The 26,595-nt window shown below is 49.4% G+C and overlaps 1 protein-coding gene across 2 annotated transcripts in view; it reads left to right on the top strand.

Annotated features, from left to right (window-relative positions):
• Nucleotides 1–26,595, top strand: part of KIRREL3 (kirre like nephrin family adhesion molecule 3) — a 578,853-nt gene that overhangs the window by 439,124 nt on the left and 113,134 nt on the right. For both annotated transcript variants that reach the window (XM_050755683.1, XM_050755682.1), the window contains exon 2: nt 1,944–2,021. In XM_050755683.1, coding sequence (XP_050611640.1) covers nt 1,944–2,021 — 78 coding nt within the window. The remainder of the gene's footprint in view (nt 1–1,943; nt 2,022–26,595) is intronic.

Genomic DNA, 26,595 nt, shown 5'->3' with positions numbered 1-26,595 from the left:
ATACAGTCTCCCTCAAGAGGCTATTGTTCCAGGGGGCTCAGCACCTCCTCGCAGCTTGTACTTCCGCTGGCCCCCTCCTGGCAGGCTGCATTCCTGCCTCTTGAAGGTGGTTGTCAGAAAGAATCCACAAATATAGTAAGTAAACATCAAAGGGGCTTTGATCCATGAGGCCCGCGACAGAGCAGGAGCCCCTGAAGAAAGGGCCAAGGCCTTGAATGAGGGAACTTAACATCCTCAATTTGGGCGCCTAAGATGTAAGGCCGTTTGAAGTGAGGGCGGTTTGGCTGAGCCTTCAGACGCCAGTGTGGAGGGGAAGGAAGAGAAGTGAGTGCCTTTGGAAACAGTGCCCTCAGATCTGCTTCTCTGCTCTTTACTGATAGTCAATAAACCCCTTTAAAGAATCAGGAGATCAAAGCCTGCGACCTCCCTGGGCCATGGCGTTCTGCCACCTCTTGCCATGCTTTGTTTTTCTCTAGGGCAGGAGCCCCTGAGCTTGACTTATCTGTGTCTCATGGGCCCTGCACTCCCTTTCATCCTGCTATGCTTAGTGGGTGGACCTGGGCTGCAGATGGTGGATGGAGAAGGAGAAAGAGGAATGACCCGCTCTGTCTAACCTCTCGAGCCTGGACACTGACTGGCTGGGTTCAGGGAGACACTCGGTGTTGTGGGAGAAGGTGCTGTGATGCATCACTCATTGGGACCCTCTTTCTCTGAGAAACCAAAGGAAGGAGCAGGCAGGAGCCCAGAAATCCTGGCAAGGGCCGGGTAGAGCTGCAATCACATTCCCTCTTCTAGAAACCAAATTCCTTATCTATTTACCAAGTTTGTGGCAGCTGTCACATTTGTATGACTTGTATGCTACAAGGTGGGGTGGAGGTCTAATACAATCATGGGAAGTCATTTAACGTGGTTGAACCTCAGTGTTCCCGTCTGCGTAATATCAGTTGCAGTGGCCCACCTGCCCACCTCAGGGGGTTGTTTGGGGGTAGAGGGGGTCAAAAAAATGAGTGGGCCATTGCTTCAGAACCCATAAAGTGCTTAAGACAAATCAGGATAAAAGCACAAATACCAGAGTGGAAAGCTTGTCTTCTTGTAAGGCAGATGGACTCCAATTTAATGCTCACACACACAATGGACACTATTTACAAAATACTGCACAAATTTAAAAAATTGTCTCTTGCATCTGCTACCTGGAATTGTTATTCCATCTTGTTTTTCCAACTGGGTCAAAGCCCTGTGGAGTCTGTGTCCTCAGCTATCTCGACCCCTGTGCTCTAAGTCTACACTTCATAAGTGCTTGATGATGGTGCTAAATTGGGCCTTGATATGGGAAGGCACAGGAATCTCTAACACCAGAAATGCATCCTCTCTAAAAGGTAGAAAGAGTTCTTCTGCCTATACCTTAACTTCTCTGTCACCTCACTGCCCTAAACTCACACGATCACTTCTTCATCCTCCTGAGTCACCCACTGTGTCTGCTTGCACTGTTTCATCCTAGACACCACTGGGTAGATTTTGCATCATCCCTGGCAGGTCTGGCCACAGTCCCAAGTTGATCTGAGCATAGTCCCCAAGCCTGAGATACAAAGGGCCTCAAAAACCCAGAGTTATGGTTATGAGCATGGACTCAGAGACAGACTGCCTAGGTTCAAAGCTCTTGCTTTACCACCTGCTAGCTCTTTCATCCAATGCCACTAACTTCATATATCTGTAAATGGGGATGATAGAAAATGGGGAAACAGGGTTGTTATGAAAAATCAAAATGAAGAATTGCTGGCTTAAAATTATGCCCGCAACCTAATAAGTTCCATATAAATGTTGGCTAAACAAAAAAGTACCTCTGTTTATAAGAGCAACAAGCTCCACAGGCCCCTGCAGAGGGGCATCTCCTAATGCCTGACCTGTTCCCATTCCCAACTCACCCACCTGTGCTTCTCTTCCAGAGCTGGGCCTCCAGAAGAGAGGATGCTGTCTGGTGCTGGGCTACATGGCCAAGGACAAGTTTCGGAGAATGAATGAAGGTCAGTGAGAACCTCCCCATCGTCCCGGGGGTAATCTGGAGGGAGGAAGTTATCCCCTACAGCCACAGGACAGAGGAACCAGGAATAAGAACCTGGGACCTCTCTGAAGGGGACAGTGGGAAGACCAGTTTTGTTTCCATGAAGCCATTTGTTCAATAATGTGGGGAAGCATAGTGAATGCCTAAAACACAGGATGCTTATTCAGGAGCATTTTCTTTATGCAATCTTCCCTTCTCCCTTTGTGTCCCCTACTTCTCTTCCTCTCTCTTTCCTACCATTTCTTCCTCACCCCACCCCACAGCCAGCCCAATTAAATCTGCTCCTATTCTCATTTCTAATCCGGACCTCTCTACCTGCCTCCTCCATCACTCATGTTTCTTGAATGCCTGTTGAATAAACAGCACTATACAGGCACTTAGGAGAATACTAAAGAAGAATAAGGCAATGTCTTTACTCCCAAAGAACTTACCCTTGGAAACCTGCCCCTTTTCCCAACTCCGCTGACCCTACTTCTCACTCTTACTCACAGGCCATTCTGTCTTCCTCTTGCACTGGCTTCACTGGGTCACTGAAGGCTTGAGAAACGTATTGACATTGGCATGGAGGCTGGGAGAAGGAGTGCTGTCACTTACGGGTCTGCTGTAATAAAGAACCAATCCTCTCCATCCCTAGCCATCTGTCTCCATGCAGCTAATAACCCTTTCCATCAGATGCCACAGGCTGTTTGTCAGGATTCAAAAGTAGATAAACAATGACTGGGGATGCCATTTATTCATTAAAGTCAGACAAATGAAGCCTTGGATCCCACCAGCCATGCTTGCCATGAGCTGGACCCCTCCCCTTCCAGGGCCCGGGGCCCATGTCTCCTCATTCCCCCTTCCAGTGTGAAGGAGGCAGCTCCTTTCTACCATCTCTACCCCCAGAGCATGACCATAGCATGGTCTCAGTGCCCTCTTTCCAAGCTCCTCAGCTGTCTCTCCTCCCAACCCTGACCACAACACCCACATCCCCATGCGTTCCCCATGCCTGAGACTTTGCCAGCTCTGGGGCCTGTTTCCAGTACCCATCATGGTGACAATCTGACAAGAGTTAGGCCAACACAATTAAGCACAGGAAGTGATCACCTTCCCCATTTGCTGCCTGCCTGAAAGAAGCCAAGAGCATCAAAAAGCTACTTCCCATTTGTAGGAACTCCATGACTGAGTACAGCCAGAGTTGGGGGCCGCATTTTCTGTGTCCTGCCAGTCAGTTGCCTTTACTGACTTTTCTCTTTCTCAGCCTCCCCTTCCCTCCCCAACACCACTACCTTGACAAGACTGCTGGGCAGTCACTTCTAATTTGTGGGAACTGACAGCGTGCCTCTGTCCGTGGTGCTGAATAGACATGTTCTCTTGCTGGCAAAGCTCATTAGAGAAACTCGAAAGAGGTTTGTAGGGATTGGGGAAGCCAAAAAAGTCAGGAGCTGGGCTAGATTTGAAACCCAAAGCTCCAGGTGTCTGACCTCAGCTTCTGGATGGCTGAGGAGATGAGGGGTTGGGATGCAAGCTGAGCCAACATGTGTGATGAGTTAGAAATCTCAACTAACAACTCAGACAGGTAGGAGGAGGGAGAGGCAGTGGGGCAAAGGAGAGACACACAGGTGGGTCAGCTTTGGCTCTGGAGGGCTGGAAGGCAGAGGTGAAGGAGAGGGAGGGCCCTGGAGGGAGGAGGCTCCTCTGCTTCCACTACAGCCAGCCTTGCTACCCTAAGGACCACATTATACGTTTCTCTCCCTCTAAAGCTCATGCACCCAAACTCCAGCACGTCTGCAGATAAGAAAGAGCACCAGAAAGCATATGAAGCTGTTTTATATTTATAATTATCTCATACCAATACTCAAAATAATTATAATTTCCACATATTAATAATTAAAATGGAATAGCAGCCATGACATAGATCAAGAAATAGAAATCTCTGTCCATGCTACACAACACACCTTGGTATAAATTGAACAATTGGTATAATAGTGAAAAACAATTATTTTTCTCCCAGTTGCTAGGATTAGTGAGATATTAGAACAATTAGCTTCTTCTTCCTTTAAAGATAAGTTGGTGATCATTATATTTCCCATTTAGAATAAATATAAAAGACCTACTTGTGCTGTATTAAAGCATATTTGTTCTGTTTAACAGTATCTAATAGGGTGCCTGTCACCCAGGGAGAAGTGCTTCCCTATTTTATTTGTTTTCCTGTTAATTTGGTGTCCTTTTATTTTCTTCTCTCTCCACTCCTCCCTCCTCACTACATTCCAAAAAATAACAGCTTGAGAAGGAGCGAGAGGAAAATAATGAATGAACAGGAGCTTTATAGATCTGGGGTTTATCATAAGTTAGAGTAATCGCAATTGGTGCCATTAAACTACACAAAGCAATAAAAAGAAAATGCTATTCAAAGATCATTTAAGGAGGCATGTGATAGTCAATGAGAGGTTTGCTCTATTTGGGAGTGCTTAATAGCTTCGTGGATAGAATCTGCAGTCTTTGCAGGAATGGAGGTGGTTGGTAATATATGGAGAGTGTATGTGTGGGTGTGCGTGTGTATTCTCTACTGTGTGGACTCAACACAACTGAGCCATCAAAAGGAGATATGAGCAAAAATCAACAAAGGGCAGGCAAGAAAGGAGGAAATGAAGACAGACTAGCCATAACAATATCACATTTGTTTGAGATCATTGTCTTCCTGTGATTAAGCACATGTGCTTTATATAGGAACTGCTGATGAGTGATCATTCAGTTATTCATCAAACATTTATTGAATACCATAAAAATAATACCAATTTCTCACAAGTGCCAGACATTGTTCTAAGCACTGGAGCTATAAAAGTAAGACACAAGCCAGGCACAATGGCCCATGCCTGTAATCCCAGCACTCTGAGAGGCCGAGGCAGGCAGATCACTTGAGGTCAGGAGTTCAAGACCAGCCTGTCCAACATGGTGAAATCCCGTCTCTACTAAAAACACACACACACACACAAATCAGCCAGGCATGGTGGTGCACACCTGTAGTCCCAGTTACTCAGGAAGCTGAGGCAGGAGAATTGCTTGAACACAGGAGGCAGAGGCCACAGTGAGCCAAGATCCTGCCTTTGCACCCCAGCCTGGGTAACAGAGTGAGGCTCCATCTAAAAAAAATAGAAGAAGTACAGTACGACACATTTCCTGCCCTCAAAGAGCTCACAGTAAAAATACATCTCAGTGTGTGTCACCTCCACAAAGAGATCCTGCCTTCCACCTACCTAAATTACACAGGCACCCCTCTCCCTGCACCCTGTGCTCATCACAACAGCCAGTGAGCATATCAAGTGGCAGCTATTATGATGTGTGATTATTTGTTGGACTGCTTCCCCATGTGCTGTCAGTCTCACCTAGAGAATCAGCTGGAGGAGGGCAAAGACTCCTGTTCCTTCCTCTCCTCTCCCTGGGCCTTCGCCCAGTGTCTTGTACACAGGGAGTAGTCGCTCAACTTTCATTTAGGTAATTAACTAGGGCCCTGAGTGACAATGGAGGAATGTACAAAGTCCCCCGCAGGTGTCAGGTAGGTCTTGAAAAGGAGCACCTCAGACAGAGCAGACAAATGTGGAACACTCCACAAAACGGTCTCCCTGTTCTAGGTGATTCCTAGAGTCTACCTTGGTGCTCACTCTCAGGCTTTCTTCCAGTTCCAGTGCTACAGCCCCTTCCTGGGAGGCAGGGTCCAGGCAAGCCACGGAAGGAGGGCTGGGTGGGGAGGCCTTCCCCAGGGGCAGTTACCCTTCTTTCTGTACCAGCTCTCCTTCCTAACCCCACCTACTGCCAGCCCATGCTCTTAGGGAATCTTTAAGTAGATCCGGCCTGCTCTCACTGGTTCCTCAGTCACATCTCCAACACACACATGAGCATGCACACACACATGCACACACCTGCATGCACATGCATACATGCACACATGCATGCACACACATGCACACACCTGCACACATGTATACACATGCACATATACACCCACATGTGTGCACACATGAACACACCCTTCACCTCCCCTTACTGGCCCTCCCCCTTTATGATGTTTCCCTCCTGGAGATCCAGACCACTCACCTTCTCAAAGCACATGGCTTCCCCAGACCTGATCCTATTCCCAGGCCAAGTAGAAAGCTGTCACATGTATCAGGAAAGGGGCTCTGCCTGTCTCAGAGAGCTCAGAGCTCCTCTGTTAGAACTGTCAACAACCCCAGAGATAACAGTGCAACCCAATAACTCAGCACGGCCCAAGAGCATGCAGCAACTTGCCCAGGGCCCATGGGAAGTGGCTGGAAGAGCCAGGACCACAGCCCAGGGCTCCAGGCACCCAGGGGTCTTGGAATTCAGGAAGAGGAGGCTGAGACCATGAGCAGAGGGGAAGCCTCTAACACTTTAGCTTGGTTTCATTTTTCAGGGTGGTTGGAAAGAGAGAAAGTGGCAAGGCAGGGAGAAGAGAGGGCAGAACACAGGGAAAACTTGAGTTGACATGCAGAAGATCAGGGAAGACCTGGAGTGAGGGACACAAACAGAGAAGGCCATTCCTAGGGAACCCGAAAAGCTGGCAGGCCACAGGAGTCCTGAGAAGGGAAATGAGGAAGAGGATGTTTAAAGGAGGGAAGAAGCAGAGGCACCCAAGTTTTGACCTCCCCTTCAGCCATCCCCCTGGGGCCAAGGGGGTCCTGCACAGGAGGGTTCTACTCCCTCACACTGGTGCCCTCTCGGGCTGCCCATCAGGGTGGGTGTCGGTTTCCCTGGACTTTCAGCATTGCAATGATGGCTGCTTCAAGAGAGCAAAGGAGAGCAGAAATGCCTCTGGGCGCTGTCCCTTTCATCTTTCAGGGCGAAACACTTGTGAGTGATTAGCAAAGGCAGCTTCTGCTTGCTGGAGACCTCTAGCCCTCTGTGGGAAGAACTGGCGCACCCGGGAAGGGGAAGGCTGGTTCCATAAATAACTAGCAGCCTCTTGTATGGCCCACAGCTCCTGAACAGCACCATGGTCCCAGTCCAGGCTCTGTGTGCAAATGCCCCTCGCCAGCAGCACCTGTCCTCACCTCCAAGCCTTACAGGGGAGTCAGAGCCCTGGGAGGTTGGGAATCTGGCTTCTTCTGACAGCTCTAAAATTCTTTATGATGGCGTGAGAGCCTGTTCTTTCTGCACCCTTATACACTAACTTAAAAAAAAAAATGAGTCTAAAGCATCTACTGTTTCCTGCCTATAGAAAGAGAGGTGCCTCTCAGCTGGGATGTGTAGTGGGAGGAGCACCTAAGAGTGAGGAGCAGGCTGTGTGAGCTTGGACAAGTCCCTAGACACTCAGATCTCAACCTTCTCATATGCAAAATGGAATCATGTTGCATAAGATGACCTGTATGTCTTTAAAATGTGATGATTCAAAAATCTATCTTGGCTCTCAACACCCAGCCCACACCCTGTTCTCACAGCCCATCCCATAATTTTAAATGTCTTGGTCACCAAAGGAACCAGTAGAAAAAAGTCAATGGACTGGCTTTCCTTGGGAGCCTCTGAAGGTGGATCCGTGTTTCTTTCTCCCATCTGTCATTAAGGGTGAACTCAGGTCATATCAGCTGTACGCTGGGTGGCAGGGCAAGAGTCTGGCAGGCCTGCGGGATGAGCTGTGCTTTTTTCAGGGCAGAGGGGAAGCAGGAGGCCAGGGTCCTTGGCCTGGGGACCAGACCCAGCGGTGAGCGGGCTTCCCTGCTGCCGGCAGCTCTTCTCACTCTGTTGCAGCCATACAGTCTGGCTCACGCTAAGGGCCGCAGTCATTTTCCTGAGCCCATTCCTCCACTGCCTGCTGAGCCCCCGGGATGTTGGCTAATACCGTCATTTTGTTAGTTGGGGCTTTGGGGTGCATTTTTTTCTAACTCCATTTTTCTTACTGATGTGTTTTCTTCCACTGGGGCTGCAAAGCCCGTTATTTGTATAACGTCCTTGTTTATTATTTATGGCAAGACTCAGATTTCCAGGGCACTTTATGATTGTTATTTAATTCGCTTGGTGTCTTGGAACAAGAGACCTGCCGTTTCCACTCTCCAGCCAGGATCTGAGGGAACATTCCAAAGCTTTTTCTCAGCCCATTCCTCCAGCCACCTTTCCTACCAGGAGTCCTGCCTCTCTTAGACTGTGGATGCCTGTGCTACAGACCCTGCCAAGTTCCTTTTTTTTTTTTTTCTTACTGAAACAAGGCTTCATTCCGCTAGAGGACAGTGGTACCATCACGGGTCACTATAGCCTCCAATTCCTAAGCTTAAGCAATCATCTCACCCCAGCCTCCCAAGTAGCTAGAAGAACAAGCATGCACCACCAGGCCCAGCTAATTTTTTAAATTTTTGTAGAGACAGTGCCTCACTATGTTGCCCAGACTGGTGTCAAACCCCTGGCTCAAGCAATCCTCCCACCTGGGCCTCCCAAAATGCTAGGATTACAGACATGAGCCACTGCACCCAGCCAAAGTTCCTTTTTAAACTTCCCTTTCCCTCACACTCATACCCAATCCTCACCAAGTCCTACGGATGTTATTTCCTGAGTGCCTCCTGTACCCACCCTCCTCTCTCCATCTCGTGCCACCACCCTAGTCCCTGTCCCCAGCCTCTCTCCCCTGGACTGCATCAGGGCTCTCCTAACTGTCTCCTTGCATCTGTCATGCCCAATCCCCATGCCCAGGTCGTTTTCCACACTTTAGTCAGAGCAGTGTTTCAAAATGCAAACTGGACCATGTCATGTTCTTTTTGAAAATATTTGAATGGCTTTAAAAAATATATATTCAAGTCTGGGCACAGTGGCTCATGTTTATAATCCCGGCACTTTGAAAGGCTGAGGCAGGTGGATCACCTGAGGTCAGGAGTTCAAGATCAGCCTGGCCTACATAGCGAAACCACATCTCTACTAAAAATACAAAATATTAGCTGGGCATGGTGGCATGCACCTGTAATCCCAACTACTCGGGAGGCGGAGATAGGAGAATCGCCTGAACCTGGGAGGCAGAGGTTGCAGTGAGCTGAGATCGTGCCACTGCACTCCAGCCTGGGTGACAGAGGGAGACTCCATCTCAAAAAAAAAAAAAGAATACTCAAATTGTTAGCATGTTCTACAAGGTGCCATGTGATCTGGTTCCTACCTACATCTGACCTCATCCTATCCCCTTAAACACCCTGTGCTCCAGTCACATGGGCCTTCCCGCTGCTCCTCAAGCAGGGCCCCTGTCATAGGGCCTGTCTACCCTGCTCCCTCTTCTTGGGGTGCTTCCAACATTCACCCCGTCCCCAAACCCTTCACGTGGTAATTCCCGCTCATCCTTCAAATCACAGCTCAAGTCTCTGCTCCAGTGATGCCTCCTCTGACCCACCCCTCCTCGGTCAAGATCCAGTTCCTGTGTTACATGGTCCTGTAGAACAAAATCCTTCCTTTCAGAGCTCTGAGCTCAGTTTGTACATACACATTCATACTGCAATTATTTACTAATGAGATGGGATAATTCCCTTGACCCTCTTTATGGGTGGGAATTGGAGTGGCTCCTTTCACTCAGCCTACCTCTGGCCACTCCTTGAGAGAGGGAGCGTGTGAGCGAGTGCAGGAACCAGAGGGAATGAATGCTGGAACCGGCCAGTTGCTCCTCTCTGGCAGGAGCAGGCTCTGTGCGGCCCCACAGCAGTGTCCAAGCTCCTGCCCTCTCGGCATCCAGGTTCTTGTCCAGCGTCAGGAAGAATCAGGTCACATGAACGGATTGAAGGGTAGTATATGCAGAGAAAGGTATTGGGCGATGAATGGGGCTCTTGGCAGAATGGGGAGTTGGAAAGGGGATGGTGCAGGAAGAAGGCAATCGTTCCCTGACACTGCACTCTCTGAAGTTAGCCTCATCTATCCACAGTCTCCGACACCCAGTTGCTGCCCTGCTCACCACTCAGCCGCTTGTATCCCCGATGCTCAGCTGCTTGTGTTACTCTGCCAGCTGAAGTCTTTTTATGGGCACAGGATAGGGATGTGGCAGTCCAAACAAGCAACATTTGGAAGAAAAATTGAGTCACCTGTTTTCACTAAGGGCTGCAGTTCCAGGCTTAAGGGTGGGGTTTAGCTGGGAGCCCAGTTGTTCCGTGTCAGTAACTCCTGTCTCCCCTACCAGTCAGTTGTCTCTGGTCTCCATTAGATCCAAGGAGCCCAGCACAGTGTTTGAATAGAGTAGAGGTTGACAGCAAAGTGAGGACAGTGACCTTCTCTGCCCCTAGTCAGTAGCTCCAAGATGCTGGGACTGGATAATTTGACAATCATAGACTTTTTAAAGGAACACTGGCAGTCACCTGGAGAAGAGAAAACTGAGACTCAGGAAAGGGATGTGATTCATCCAAAGTAACACAGGCAGCGGGCAATTGTCTTGGTCCCCAGAAAGTTTACCTCCACGTGGGGAGATTCAACGTACTTCCGTGGAGCATTTCCTGGGGCTTATGGCAAACGCCTCTGAGCACCTCCCAGCAACAACTGCCAGGACTTCGGACTAGAGAATTTCCACCTGAGGGCATTTACTCCCTTGCTATGAAATGTTAGCTGTCTTGGAAGGTGGGTGCACAGGACCCACCTGAAATACTCATCCTGTCTTTGGTGATGTCAGAGAAACATTCTAATGGGGACAGCAGTGCCCAGAAGATACATAAAATGGAAATGGTTTCTAGAGGATCAAGCTGCCTGTGGAATTCAAGGACAAGACACTCTCAGGCAGGGAGTTTCTTCTCCCCCAGAACTGACTCTGGAGCTGTGTGAGGTGCTGCTGGATTTGATCGACACATGGACAGTGCATTAGAACAGCTCTTGATTGACTCAGGAGCTGTTTGGTTGACAGCAGTTCCAGTGTGAAGGGACACCAACCTGTTCCGAAGGTTACTACTTTGATCAGAGAAGGTAAAAACAGGTCTGCATATGAACTGAATTTCATGCTGTGTTCCTAATAGTGATGGAAAAAACGAACAATGGTAGAAGCCTCTGTGTTTAGGTTTTACTGAATCATGGGCAGTGACCAATGGCCTGGCCATGTGGCCAGGCAGAAAGGCAATGGAAACCTGGCCTATTAATGGGATGCCCATGTGAAGCACAGCCCTATGGAAATTTGAGGGGTGCATTAAAGCTGAACAAGTCAGTTCCCATCAGAAGAACTCCCTTTGAGGTTCAGAAGGTGACGGGAATCGACACACAGATAGCCCCGGGTTCTCCCTTGAGGTGGCCACCTGGGCTCATGAAATGGGTAGATATGGAGACACGGCAGCAGTGTAGAGATGGGCTGAATCTAGACATGTTCCCTTTGCACCCTCTCAGGCACATAATTCCAGCAAGAGCTATTCTGTCTGCCAGCAAGAGAGACAGAGACTGCCAGTGGCTATGTGGAAGATTCCCTGGTGGGAAGGCTCTAAACACAGCTGGCAAGTGAGACTGATGCTGGGGGTCTACAAGTGGGTCTTGTCTAGAATAGACACTGACCTGACTCTGGAGTGGGTTTTCCTTACTCAGTAGAAGATAGAAGTGCTCAGAGTGTCATTTAAAAAAAAACAGAACAGAAGATATTGTATGCATTTGGACAGTTGACCATCATTTCTTCAGACCAAGAGACACACTGTAAGCCCATAACGTCCAGCAATGGACAGAGAGATCTCCTTAGAGTAAGAATTTGGTAGAGAAATGCAACAGGCAATTGAAACATTGGTTGTCTAAAATGGGGAGACAAAAGCATGAAGGGGTGGCTTGCACGCCTTCACGAGTGTGTGCTCACACGCACCATGAGTGGTACCAGTGTCCCCACTAGATTTTCCCTCTGTTTTTCTGGCTGATCTGGGGACGAGGAGGTGGGAAGGATGCTAGATAACTATGCAATTCTTGCCAAGGAAGGAGTACACTGGTATAATGACTATTTTTTTTTCTTTCTTTCCCAACTTGGTTTAAAAAAAAAAAACTTTTCTTGGCCAGGCACGGTGGCTCACGCCTGTAATCCCAGCACTTCGGGAGGCTGAGGTGGATGGATCACCTGGGGTCAGGAGTTTGAGATCAGCCTGGCCAACATGGTGAAACCCCATCTCTACTAAAAATACAAAAAAAATTAGCTGGGCATGGTGACAGGTGCCTGTAATCCCAGCTACTCAGGAGACTGAGGCAGGAGAATCACTTGAACCCGGGAGGTGGAGGTTACAGTGAGCCGAGATCACGCCATTCCACTCCAGCCTGGGCAACAGCAAAACTCCGTCTCCAAAAAAAAAAAAAAAACTTTTCTTTGTCCCCTACCTAATGCAGTGATCCCAGGATCAGGGCTGCAACTACAAGTTCTAGAAGCAGAGATAATTTCTAAGCAAAAAACTGTCACTGCGTTTTTAAACCTTATGTCAGAATTCCTAGGGCCCTGATGGGGGTGGGAGATGCCTTCACCCTGTCTAGCAAAATTAGGGCTAAGAATAAATACAACTAGGGTGTAACGTGGTAAAAATAATCCACTAGTTTGGAACCTACATAACCTTCCCGGATATGAATGGAAATGGACTGAGGGGAGGCACTGGCTGGACTAGTGCTGCCAGCAGCCATCTGGACCACACAGTGGCCAAACCCAATGTCCCTTCCAAAGGTGGAAAAGTGCAGGTAAAAATAAATGACTAGTGGAGAAAATGAAGAATCGTACCTGAGGGTAAAGAAATGAATAATGGGTTATAAAAAGAAGGAAATCCAATACTACATTAACAACTGGAAACAGTCTCAAACCAAAAGAGGACGTTGTCTCTTAGCTTGGTATCCCCAGATGCCTGGAAGGGGAAAGCTGTGTTTGCTGGGACCACTCCTGGTTTTGGAACCTTTTCTTCAAATCTAAAGAAGGCCTGCAGGCTGGGCACAGTGGCTCATACCTGTAATCCCAGCACTTTGGGAGGCTGAGGCGGGTGGATCACCTGAGGTTGGGAGTTCAAGACCAGCCTGACCAACATGGTGAAACCCCATCTCTACTAAAAATACAAAAATTAGTCAGGCATCGTGGCCTACACCTGTAATCTCAGCTACTTGGGAGGCTGAGGCAGGAGAATCGCTTGAACCCAGGAGAGGTTGCAGTGAGCCGAGGTCACGCCATTGCACTCCAGCCTGAGAGACAGAGTGAGACTTCGTGTCAGAAAAAAAAAAAAGCCTGCAAACCTGAGTGGCTTCACCCTGGGAGACATTCATGCAATACAGTGCACTGGACTAATTGTTAAATGATAATACATATTCTTTTGACGTAAGGGATCAGTGGTTGAAAACCAGGGCATGGCCTGAGGTGTTATGATGTATCTAGACATGTTTCTATATAGAGGGGCATGGGATGGGGGGATTTCATCCACGGTTCCTGGCTCATAACTCCCATAGCCCTTGCTACAATCTTTTGTCATATGTTGGGTGTGTTAGGCTTCGGGCAGGCCTGGGGAAACAGGATCTCTTTCTGGCCCTCCTTTCCCCTGCCCCATCGCAGGACTCTGATCTTTCACCACCTTTCTGACTGTGGGTCTTAAGACCCTCCCCTGAGAGAGTCCCGCCTCACATCCTGGGGGAAGGAGTGCTTCTATAAAAACCCAAGAGGACTGAGTTTCAGGATCTTCTGGGCAGCTGAGCATGTAAAGCTTCCTGGAGGGTGGTGCACCGTGCACCCAGGGGGGACGTGGAAGCTCCGTGCCCTTTACCCCCGGCCTCTTCCTCTGTATTCTTCGTAATATCCTTTAGAATAAACTGTAAACATCGGGAAGTGTTTCCCTGAGCTCTCCGTGCCACTCCAGCACCTTAATCAAACCCAAACAGGAGGTCATGGGAACCCCCAACGTGAAGCGGGTCTGCCAGGAGTTCTGGAAGCCTGAACTTGCGACAGGTGCTGGGGTGTGGGGGAAGTCTTGGGGACTGGGCCCCCAGCCTGGGGGATCTGACACTATCTCCAGTAGGCAGTGTCAGAATTGAACTGGAGGACACCCAGCTGGTGTCCGCTGCTCCCACCCGTTGCATCACAGAAGTCTCCTGTGTTGAGTGTTGTGGTGAGTGTAGAGGAAAAATGCAGTTGGGGAGAGAGTTCTCTCCAACATTTCACACCCAGCTGTTTTTGTGGCTGTTTTGGTTCTGGTTTTCCTTTTAGCATTGTTACTAATTTTTGTTTGTTTGTTTGTTTGTTTTGAGACAAAGCGGAGTTTCACTCTTGTTGCCCAGGCTCGGGTGCAATGGCATGATCTCGGCTCACTGCAAGCTCCCCCTCCCAGGTTCAAGCGATTCTCCTGCCTCAGCCTCCTGAGTAGCTGGGATTACAGGCACCCGCCACCTCACCCGGCTGATTTTTTGTATGTTTAGTAGAGATGGGGTTTCACCATGTTGGGCAGGCTGGTCTCGAACTCTGACCTCAGATGATCTGCCCGCCTCAGCCTCCCAAAGTGCTGGGATTACAGGCGTGCAACTAATATTCCTAATGTACACCCTGTGGCTTCGGAGTAAAATAAATCTAGATTCAAATCCCAGGTGTAGTCAGGGTAGGCTTAGACCCCTATCATTACAGATTCTCCAGGCCAGAACGGACCAAGGTCATCTGGTTCCATATCCCTGCCAAGTACCAATGTAGGTAAAGACTGTGAACACGGCCGTATTGCATGCTGATTTATTCACCAACCATGCATCCAGTGCCCGCTCTGTGCCTGGCACTGTGCATGTAAAAACACAGTCCCTGCCCCCAAGAATACCACTGTCTTTTGGGGGGAGAGACAAACACGTCAGCAACTACAATACAATGTCGCAGTTGCGGTAACTGGGTATGAATCAGTAGCTATGGAAACAGAAAAGGAGAATCCAATCACACCGTTGGCCAGGAGAGGAGTGTCCAGCATGGTTTCTGGAGAAAGTGGTATTTGCCTGAGCCCTCTGAGATGTTTTATTATAAAAGGCCGTTGCAGTCTATGCTTGAATCCCTCCAAAGACAAGAAACTTGCAGCCTGCCGAGGCGGTGGGCAGCTCCTCAGCCAGGCTCTCCAAACACCACACCCCTTCCACCCCAGGAGGCTGCAGTTTTCTCATTCTAGCTTTATTGATGACAGGGGCACCCAGTGACTCGGACAGCAGCTACTGGCAAGATCCTGGGGTCTCCACTATGCCAACTGTACCAGGGGGGGCCTCCTTTCTTCTCTCTGCTTCTTCCTTCCATCCCCAGCCAGCCTCAAAGGCTTCATCACAGAATTCTTTGAGTGCTGAGACCCTCCCCCAGCCCTCTCCCCAGGGTCTGAAGAAAGCCCCAGAGAAGTTGGAATAAATGAAGGTGCTTAATGGCTTGCGGTGCCATAAAGTTTTTAGAGCTGTGCACTGGAATGAGCAGGTTCAGGCTGAGATGAATGATCCAGGGCCTTTATCAAAGGGAGTCAATAAAACCCAAAGGAGCGCGCCCCACCTCCACAGAGTGCTCATGTCACAGTGCTGGGCCCTGCGCTCTGCAAGTAGGAACCAGGGGGCCGCGTTTTCCCCCCAACTCCATCTGCTTTCTTCCCCGTGCCTTCCTTTCTGAAATGTATTCGTTTCTATGGAAACTGTGTTGTTACTGGTATGGGAGGAGTTTAATGACATTCAGAAGTGCCAAATCAAGTCCATTTATATAATGGTTTGAAATACACATAATGGCCTATGGAATATAGGACACGGTGACAGTTTCAGTAACTGTGTACCGAGTGCGGGATAAATAGAGCAATGGAATAGTCACCACCTCCGAGTCAAATGCACTAGGAATAACCACTATTCTTAGTACTAAAGAGCAGCACTTCTCAACCATTTTTCATGAAAGGATCTCAAAACATGACACTAACCTGCTCTCGGCTCATGGAGAAAGGACCCTGGACCTCAGCTCCTCTGTGCCTGCCAAGGTTTGACCAAATATCAGGTGGGGAAGGTACAGAGGCATGAGTGTGGCTGTGGATGCTTCCAGGTGTGAAAGATAGCAGGCGTTCTAGCTCGTTGCTCCCAGGGCCCACCCGCTTGGTGAGCCCACTGACGTCATTGCCTTGATTGATAGTCACTCCTGTGCTGTTCCTATGGCTCATTACTGCTGGATTCAGAGATTCATCAGCACCCACTGTGTACACAGAGATGATTGACACATGGAGGATGCCCTTATCTTAGCTCAGGCTCCCCTGGAAGCAGACCCTAAGCAAGAGCTGGAGTGAAGTCATTCCTCATGAAGGTGCAGAGGTGCCAGCAGGAGGGTTGGAAATTGACATGGAAAAGGAGGCGTCGGCACGGGGGGACCCCAAGCCTGCTACCACTGTGGTCAGTCAGAGCCCAGTCCCAGTGAGAAACTCTGAGACGTGCTATTGAACACCACCTCACAGCTAGGGCACCCAAGGGGTGGGGTATTGAGTGGAGCTCCTGTGAGGCATGGGTGGAGGGCTGCTGGGTGAGGGTGTTCCTCCCAGCGGGTCTGGCCTGCTCTGTGTGAGGGCACAGTAGCATCCGCAGCTAAAGAAACAGCCCTCAAGAGAAGGGGTCCAGGCACCGGCAATGGGAGATTGGCCTGAAGACTTGAGATGGTCGGGCCTGCAGATACAAGTGGGCACTGACAGAGTCGGCGGCAGCCTGCAGAGAACTTCAGGTCCATTGGGGAGATGGGCATATAATAAAATGGCAGAAGGCAGGGCGATGGGAGAACGAAAAGGAGGTAGAGATGACAGGCTCGTGGAGAACTGGAGGTGGAAAGCTGTTTGTTCTGACTGAGGGGCTCCAAAAAAGCAGGAGGAGAGAGACGGAGCTGACACATAAAGACGAGGGCCAAGGCAGCCCTTTTGCACACTTGCACCATCTAATCCTCACCACGTCACAAAGTGGGTAGTGTCACCCCCATTCAGAGGAGGGCTAAACAGAGGCTCAGAAGACGAGGTCATCACCTAAAGGCACACAGATGTTAGAGTAAACCAGCAGAGCGCCAAAGCCTGGCCTTCTTACTTCCACCCTGCCTCGGAGCTTTGTGTCTGGGCGATGAGGATGGGGTGACTTCCCCGTCATCACCCAGGGCAGACATGACTGAACCCCTGTTGTGGGTCCCTGTTGATTTTTCCCCATGGTCAAGGACTGCCGTCCCCAAATCTCCCACCACGCACTGACCACAGACGCCCCCCCTCAGCCACTCAGGCAGCCCTTCTGATCCTGCCCCAGGTATGGGCTGGGCTGAGTGTGCCTAACATTGAGTGAATTTTCTGCGCTGCCCAGAGGAAAAGAGAGGACACAGCCTGGGAAGGGGAGCTTCAGCTCTAGTAGTCCCCAGCAGTGGGTCCCCTCCCCTGTCCTCACCCCTGCACACTCCTCTCCCAGCCGCGCTCTAAGCCTCACTGCCTCCAAAAACATGGGGGAGGAGGGATCACGCGTACACACAGGCAGCATTTCTGTAGCATGCTAATAGGTTTTCTGTCAGATGCAGCCTTCATGATTAGACACGGTGGGGAGAAGCTACATGAGACCTAACAAAATGAGAGTCTTTCCTGCAGAACTTCTCGGAGACACTAATACACCAAAGGCCATGGTGAGCCGCCCAAAGGAGATACAACTCACAAAGTTCCCAAACTCATTTGACCACAAAACATTTTTCCTGTAGCATGTGTCAGGACTAGTGTTCCCTGGAATGCACTTTGGAAACTAGTGTTTTAGAGCCCAGATCTTCCACTAACTGGTGGTGTGAGCTTTGTCAAACAAGAGTAAATCATACCTGCCTTGTGAGGACTCACAAAGTAACATGGATGAACACTCTTTATAAAAACTTGTAAAATACTAGACAGATTATTTATTTGTGTAAAGCAAACACACTCAGTGTCCTAGAGAACCTTTCATTGGAGGTCAAACAAATAATAATAATAATGTTTTTTAAAAATTAGTTCTGTTCCTGTCTCAGTATATGACTTTGACCTTGATCTCTCTTGACCTATATTTTCTCATCTGCGAAATGGGCATACTCATGATGCTAGCACTCTTTCTTCCATGTATTTGTCAGAAGGAGAAAATATGCATCACGATTGTGTGATGCTTTGAAAAAAAGTATGAAGTACCACAGAATGCAAGTTATTATCAGAGATCCAGGTTAATACCCCCAATTCAGTCCAATTTGTGCTGAGATCAAGACAAAAGGGGTGCTGGGGAGGAGAGGGCTAGTGACATAAACAAAAATGACTGATAATCTTCATCCATATTTATGATGTTAGGAGCCTTGTATGAGCATGTCACTGAGGAGAGAAAATGAATATTTTATGAGTGAACGCTGAATGCTGTATTAAGATGAAATGCACAGAAAGCGGCCCGCTTGCCTCTGCCTCCAGGTTGTGCTGGGGAGGTCAGCACAGGCTCTGTGCCTGGTCTCCAAGGAGCGGGGCAGTTGGTCTGGAAGGATGAGCTCAGCCTCCCAGCACAGACTGGGAGCTGTCCAGGTGGACTGGTGGCAGCAACTTTGCCCTGGGAGGTAGGAGAACTAAGATCCCACTCCCTCTACCAGCTGGAAAGCCTTGGGCGAGTTACCATAACCTCACTGGGCCTCCATTTCCACACTGTAAAATGAGAAGATCAACCCTGAACAATCGTGAGGTCTAAATCCAAGCTCAGCTGTTTGGAGGAGGGCTTTGTAATGCACGTAAGTGGGAAGTGTTATTATTCATGTATACACTCAACATTTACTGAACATCTACTATGTGCCAATCACTGCCACAGCCCCTTATTTATCATATATCCTGTGTGCCAAACACCACAGTCATCACTTTACACACATCACTCCATTTAATCATCACCAGAATCTTGAGAGGTATCTATTATCACTCCCGTTTTCCACATAAAGAAAATGAAACTTCGGAAAGAGAAATAGCTTGCCCAAAGCCACACAGCTAGGAAATGGCAGAGCCCAGGACTGTGTGAAGCCAAAACCCTGAGCTCTACATTAAATGGCCCATCCTTGCCTCAAGTACTTCTGCAGTGCCAGTGGGGGCCCTGCCCTGGAACCCTTGACAGCTCCTCCCTGTTCTGCTCATGCTCCGTGCTTCCTACCACCAGTGCCCCTCCAGAACCAGAAGAGAAAGCCCTGCCACCTTCTGTCTGGGCCCTGAGGATACCTTCCTTTGTTCTCCAACTCTGCTCCCTTCCTTCTCCTTGAAGGACTGTTCTCCATGATGCAGTCATCCAGGGGTTCTTTTTTATTTCATTTCTTTATTTTATTTTATTTTTAAAAATTGAGATGGGGTCTCACCATGTTGCCTAGGCTGCTCTCAAACTCCTGGGCTCAAGCAATCCTCCCTCAGTGGCCTCCCGAAGTGCTGGGATTACAGGCATGAGCCACCGAGCCTGGCCTGGGGACTCTAATTTCCATCCCTATTCATCTCTTATCCCAGGCAGGCATCAGGCGGTGTAAAGACTGAACACCTCCCACCCCTGAAAGCAGCAGGGACAGACCAGGCAGTGCAGGGTGAACATGCTCAGCCATGTCTCCCCGCTCCAGAGAGATGTCTCTGGAGGCAAAGACGGCTCCCCTTGGCGCCAGCTCGAAGCTCCTGGCTCACTCCCGCCCACCACACAGCACGAGGACACCACCATATCTGCAAATCTCTACCCTGTAGGGCAGTTTCATGTTATCTTGGCTCATTCCTTCTCCCGAGATGAAGAGATTGTTTTAAACCTGCCGCCCCACCAGCTCTGCTCTTGGCTTCCAATGCCATTAAGTTTCATTATAACAAATAAACACCACAATGACATTTATAAGTTACCACTGAGCACAGAAGCACAAATATGAAGCAGATAAACTGCATTTGATCCAAATAATTACTGCAGGCAATATTGGGCTTAGTCTGAGCTGGCAGCCGGGTACCAAGTAATTTATTAGATTGCGTAAGGCAATGTTGCACGTTGAGTTTTTCGTTATTGTGTCTTTTCCCCTCTCCATGGCCTAAATAGGTTAGAGGAGTTTAGACAGTGCACGGCCAAACAAAGACAGACTTTGCTCAAGCAGATTAAGGCCAGGAATGTCAGCCAAGTGTCCAGGAATGGCTGCTTCCCAAGCAGCACCAGACTTGCAAGAGAAGAAAGGGCTTACGCGATTATCTTGATGCTGCCAACCAAGGACAGCTCCCTGCACTCCCCACCCACTGGCCCAGATACAAAAAGCAGCCCCGTGGAGGGAGTAAATGACAGGGCCCATTTACTGTCCTGGATGGAGCCCCCAGGACACCGAATCCGGGTTCCTGCTGCAGACTCTCAGCCAAAGACCCTCTATGGAAAGTCCCTTCTATAGCCCTAGGTAGCCCCGGGCAGTCCCACCCCCAGTCCCAGACCTATCATCCTGCAATAAATCAAGGGAAGGAAGCAGTCTGCCAGCCAACTCTGCAAAACAAAGCGAAGAGAACTGGCTGCAAGCAGCTGCCTCCCTGCCAAACCCAAACTCATAAAGTTTGATTCAAGGGGTTACAATACCTCCCATTCAGAATCCCTCCTGTCCCGTTCTTCCAGCCTTAGTAAATTACCCAATAAGCAGCAAGGACCTGTAGTTATTGTGCAGTTAAATGGTATTTGCCCCGTAAATTCTGAGCAGAGTACTAACGGTGATATACAGTAACTAATTACAGACATGAATTCTCTCCCCAAGATGCCAAGTGTTACCAAATATTGTTGTGTTTAGGGGAGGGGGGTTGAAAGCTGCTCTCTTCTCTCCAGTGAAGCCATGAGTAACTCTCTTATTAGAGGAGCTGTCGCCATCTCAAGGGGCACTCCAGGCTGGAGAACAGAGCTGTCCTGGGGAGCAGACAGGAGTGGGGCCACATGCCCACGTGCTGCCCCCTGACCCTGTGCCCCAGCAGAAGGGTCTAGCAGGTACCGGCTGGTCCTCCTTGGGTCATCTCACAACAAATAAGTGGCTCAGCACCATGGTGGCGGTGGCAAAGGCCCAAGGCTCCAACAGGGCAGGGAATGGAAGTCATTATTCACCCAGCCCAGGGCCGAGCAGAGAGAGCTATGGCCAGGGATCGGCCTCTGCAAAGGGCTTCTGAATAGGGCCACAGAGGGTTAGGGTTAAAAGTGGTACAGACGACTTTTGCCCTAAAATATTGTTGACAGAGCTGATTTCAGCCCCAAGGGCACCGTGGGAGAAGTTTCCGTGGTCTTCAGGTAGGGCAGGGACTGTCCTATCGGCTTCCCATTGGCTTTATAGCTGTTTTTGGAGCTCAGCCGGGGACAGGTAGGTGGCACAGTAGTGAGTCTCTGCTTTCTGAAGAGGAAACCACACAGATCAAGCACCCTCTGCTGACCTGCTACTGTTGGGGGAAAAAAAGCCAGGCCTGCAGTCAAATGGCTCAAACCCTAGCTCTACCACACGCTGTGACCCTGGATGGGTTATGTAACCTCTCTGAGTTTCCTTGTCCATAAAATGGGAAAGATTCTCCATCTCTCAGGATGGTGGATGTGAGCCAGGGCTACCCCTGCTTCTAAGGAGCTCTGTCCTACTGGAAAAACAGAAAACTTCCCTTCCCAGGCTGGGCGTCCCAGGCAGCCCTCACACTCCCTCTCCATCCTCTCAAGGGGCTTCCAGCACAAAATTTCTCCTTGACGAACATCTCTACTTCCAACAATCAGAGAGACTGGGGCAGTAATGGCAAGTTAGTTTTGCTTTGTTCTCTTTGATTGATGCAGACCAGCTGAGGCCTTGCAGGGCCCCTGTTTGGTGGGTGACAGGAGAGGCAGGGTGGGGTAGAAGAGGGAGGACTTGGGAGGGTGCATTCACAGGGGACATCAGGCTTGGAGCTGTGATATTCACGTCTCTACATGGGGGGCTGATGACGGGACCTGCTCCACGGGGTGCTGTGAGGGTGGATTAGGTAAGATAATGTATGTGAAGTGCTTTGTATAGGAGTTAGTTGTGGTTAATATCCCAAACCCACCAGAAGACGGCCCACAATCCCAGGGCAGTGAGAAGAAGAATCACTTTTTTAATTAGGACACATATATAGTCAGCACTCAGTTATCTGTTGGCAAATTGTCCCCATTCCTGGCAAATGCTATCACCAAGTTTGCTTAATGAAGTCCTCTGTTAACATTTCACAGCTTCTTATTTTGCTCTTATGTGCATGAGGTCCAAAGGGAATAAAAGTCCTTTAAAGGCAAAATCTGTTAATATCCCCCTCCCCTCCTAGATAAGGTATGAGCCATAAAGACAGGAGTTGGGGAAGGTGGAGTGCACCTGACTCTAGCTTTGGGCCAGTCCCAGAGGTGATGTTCTCCCCTCAGCTCAGTAGGAGGCAGACAGGGAGCCCCATCCTTGGGTTGACTGTTTTTTTAAGTATTAAAAATTCCTAGAACATCAAACATATCCATATTGAAATGTGAATATCAAAATGCATTCCAAAGTCGAAAATGAATGTAACTTAGGATTATTCATTGTTTTGGATTGTCTATCATTTTAGATTATTCACACCCTTGCTCTTCTCCATTAACAAAGATAATTAAGAGTTGATTGTATTTGGTCTCCAAGAGGGGAGAAATCCAGGGCATTGCACCAAGATGGTCTGTGTCCAATTGGGAACAACTCCAGGAGCCATGAGAAGACTCATCTATAAGCACCAGGTCTGAGTTGTGATTCTCCACGCAGGTTCAGAGAGCAAGAACAAGGTGCCTTATGCTTTAGGCCGGCCTGCCTGAGCCACACAGTGCATGCCGGGTGGGCCAGGTTTCACACTGTCAGTGGGATGTGGCCACGTAGCCCTTCACAGGACACCTGAAGAGCATCAGAACTGCACAGGGCCTTTGGAATCCTTGAGGTCCTCAGGGCCCTCTCAGGGCTGCCATGGGCAGGACTTAGTCCTTCCAGTGCTGCCTCAGCTCTGCCTTCACCATTTTATACATTGGGGTTCCCTGTGAGATTTTACTGACAAAAAGGGTTGCATGAACTTTCAAAATGTGTGAAAATGCCTTCACTGTGCAGTGGGAACACCAAAGGGCACCCTGAGAGACAGTCACTTGATCAAGGCCACCCAGTGACAGAGTCAGAACTAGAAATAACCCAGGCCCACAGGCCTGTGCTGCGGGCACACAACAGTGCCCTTCAGATGTGGTCCAGGAACCACCTGCAGAAGGATGACCCAGAAGCTATTAAAACGCAGATTCCTTGACCCAGCTCAGACCCACTCTCCCAGAATCTCTGAGTTGGAGCCCAGGAAACTGTTATTTTTAGCCAGTCCCCCAGGTGATCCTCACGTACATGGAAGTTTCAGAACCATGTCTGACTGACAAGGCTACAGCAGCATAAATGATTATTTTGTTTACTTTTTTTAAGGTTTAGGATATAGATCTGACCCCCAAAAGACCAAGTGTCCTTGAGAGACTTGCTTTGACTTCCTTGCACCTTGATTTTATTATTTTCAACCTTAGGACCATCCCTCGCCCCCCGAAATAGGAGTTTGGATAAATTAGAACATCAAGCATCAGGGTTGGGAGGAAGGGACTTAAACCCTGCATTTTACAGATGAGGCATCTGAGCCTTAGTTAAGGGAAGAGTCAGGCCCAAGGGCACACAGTTAAGAGGTGGCAGAGGCAGCACCAACTGGTACCTTCTGGGCCCAGGTGCTCAGGGCAAGGACAAAGCTTTATGTGTCCACATGGTACCCCTTAGACATGGGAGCAAGAGGTGCTGGGCATCTTGGAGTCAGCCAATCCATGGCCTAGCCTCCAGCCTCTCCTGGTGGTGCCCATGTCAATGCCCTCTGAGAAGGGTTGATGGGTACTCTCTCTGCCTGCAGCCAAGCCTGCCTGTAGCCGAGTCTGCAGCTCCCTCTTGGGCTAACGGCATAGTTCCATCCCTGCCCCTTAGTGCCACTCTCTTCCTTCCATGCTGCTCCAACACATCCCAAGGTGCCGGCTCAGTGAGGGCATATTCCAGTCGGAAGACACAAGAGCCTGAGACTCAGAGAAGAAAGGGGGCTTAGCTGGGGTCCCATGGCTGGCCAGCAAGAGGCCTGAGACCACAGACAGGGTCTCTGCTTCATACGTTGTGGAGTGTCTCCCATCTCCACTCCCCCACCATAAACCCACTCTGCTATGCCCATCCCATCTCATTTAGACCTCCAGGTGACCTCGGGCAGGGATGGATGGGCTCCGTCACGGGCACTGAAGAGCCCGTATTTCCAGCAGCACTTATCAGTGTCTTCGTGGCATCCAGGCCTTGGCTGGATCGATGGAAGAATCCCTCTCCTTGCCACTAATGAGCACAGTGCAGGCTCTGGCCGGGGCTGCCAGCCTGATCATCAGTAGGCAAAGGATTTATAGTGACTTTGGACTCACCCTGCCTCGGCCAACCCAATTGCTCTTCATTAAAGATCCACACTGTCCAGGACAACCTTGGTGGATTTTGTGTCCTGGGGAGAGAAGTGTGAGGCCGGGAGAATCGCAGGCTGCCCACGCTGGCCCACCCGTGTGAGGAGCAAGCATAGGGGAATGTGCCCTCAGACTTTCCACCCCCTCATCCAGCCCTGCGAAGAGCGGTCAGCCTCTTTTTTGTAAGTCCAAGTGAAATTCTAGTGCAATTTCAGGAATGCTCATGAGACTGGCAAGCTTCTCCTCACGCGTGTATCAGAATCAAGATACCAGTGGCTGCAAATGGTGACGCTGGGATGGAAAATGTTTCTTTGTCTCTCTCCCAGTAGAAATTTAGGAGAAACAGACAATAGAGAAAAGACGCTGTCTTCCACCCCTGCCTCGTTCTTCTGGTTTCCCTGTTTATATTTCCAATCCCAGTCTAAAGGGAGAAGATTAGGCTAGATGATCTCTTGCTATCCCAATAGGGTTCAAAACCTGTGCAAACCTCAACAAGAGTTAGATGTTTCACCCAAGGCAGCTACTTCCAACACTCCCAGACTGGAGGAACCCTGTCCCTCTTAGTCACATCAACATCTATAACTTTCCATATTTGGAGGTGAATTCTCAGGTCAACATCAAGTGAGAGGACATCTGAAAATACTTCTCCTACTGCCTGACCCATAGAGAGTGCTCAGTCAGTGTGAGTTCTTCACACCTCCTTCCCAGCTCCAGAACCATTGACCCAGCTACATCTAGGACAGCATCACCTGAGGGATTCTGGACCCCTCTCCATCAGCACATTTAAAACTGAACTCACTGCCTCAGCTCAAGCCCGCTTCTCCTCCTGAGCAGCAAATAGCTCCTCCATCCTCTATTCATCCTGTCCTGCAAGCCAGAGACTGGGGCCTTTACACCTTCATCTTCCTCATCTCCTCATCTCCAGTCAAGTGCTATCAGTTCTACCCACAAATGGCTCCTAAATCCATTTCTTCTTTCCATGGATGCAGTGTTAGCCTGAGCCCTCATGACAGCAAAAGCTTGCTGATCAGTCTCCCTGTCTTCAGATTATCCTCCTTCATTCATCCTCCTTGCTGTCACCACTGTGATCTTTCTAGAACTCAGATCTGAGCATGTGGGTCAAAAACCTTTGATGACTTCACATGAAGTGCGAACTTCTCGGCACGCGTTCAAGGGCCCACACAGTCCAACCCACCAGGACTTTCTAGATTTACATTCTACTAAGAGCGTCTGCACACACATGCTCCGTGCACCCAGCCTGCTAGGCTTGCAATGATACTGCCAGCTGCCATTGTGGAAGGCAGGCAGGGCCCTGGGCACGTCACACAGAATGACCTCTTTCATTCTCACAAACAGCTCAACAAGTATTGATTGCTAACCCAATAGGGAAACTGAGACTCAGAGGGACTAAGCAATTTTCTCAGGAACTTACAGCCATAATGGCAGGGCCAGAGATCAAGCCCAGACCATGTGGCACTGCTGCTTTTATTCCATGAACACATCTGTTCTCCACACTTGACGTAAGCTGTTCCCCATTCCAGGGAACATTCCCGCCTTGTCTTCATCCTGGCCATTTCAGAAGCCAACCCTTCTGTGACTCCTTCTTTGGGACTTTGTGCCTCACTCTGATGCTTATAGTGTAGAGCTTTTTATTCTAGTTTCTTCTGCACATATTTGCCTCCCCACAGGTTAGAGCCTACTCAGCAGAAGACATATCGGCCCCTCCTGCACACCCCACACCCAACCTGGGGACTTGGAGACTGCTGAAGTAGCTCCTGCCCATGCCTGAGGCCACCATGGCATCCTGAGAGCTGGCACTATGACTGACACTCCCTAGACCCTCCATAAAAATCCATTTTATTAGTCAATCAGTGGGCCAGAACATACTCTACCACCCCCAATCCTGCTCCCCTGAGCAGGTCACCAACGGCATTCTGGAAATGTCTGAAAGCTGATCCTCCTGTGTTAGATGCTGGCCCTGTACTATGCAGCAGGAACACAGCAGAATTCAAGACTTGGGTTTCCAGGTATGATCTGAATCATGCTGCCCTTGTCTTTCCCATTCCACCTGATGTTGTTCTCATGTCACCAGCAGCCACTGAGCTGGCTTCTTCTCTCCTTCTCTTCTTCCTATCTGCTTGCTTCTCTGGACAGGGGCAGCTTTCCTTAATCCCATAAGAGGCAACTTGCAAGCTCCGGGCTGGGAG

Source organism: Macaca thibetana, chromosome 14, assembly GCF_024542745.1.
Source record: "Macaca thibetana thibetana isolate TM-01 chromosome 14, ASM2454274v1, whole genome shotgun sequence".
NCBI lineage: Eukaryota > Metazoa > Chordata > Mammalia > Primates > Cercopithecidae > Macaca > Macaca thibetana.
This window is presented reverse-complemented; position numbering and strand designations above follow the sequence as displayed.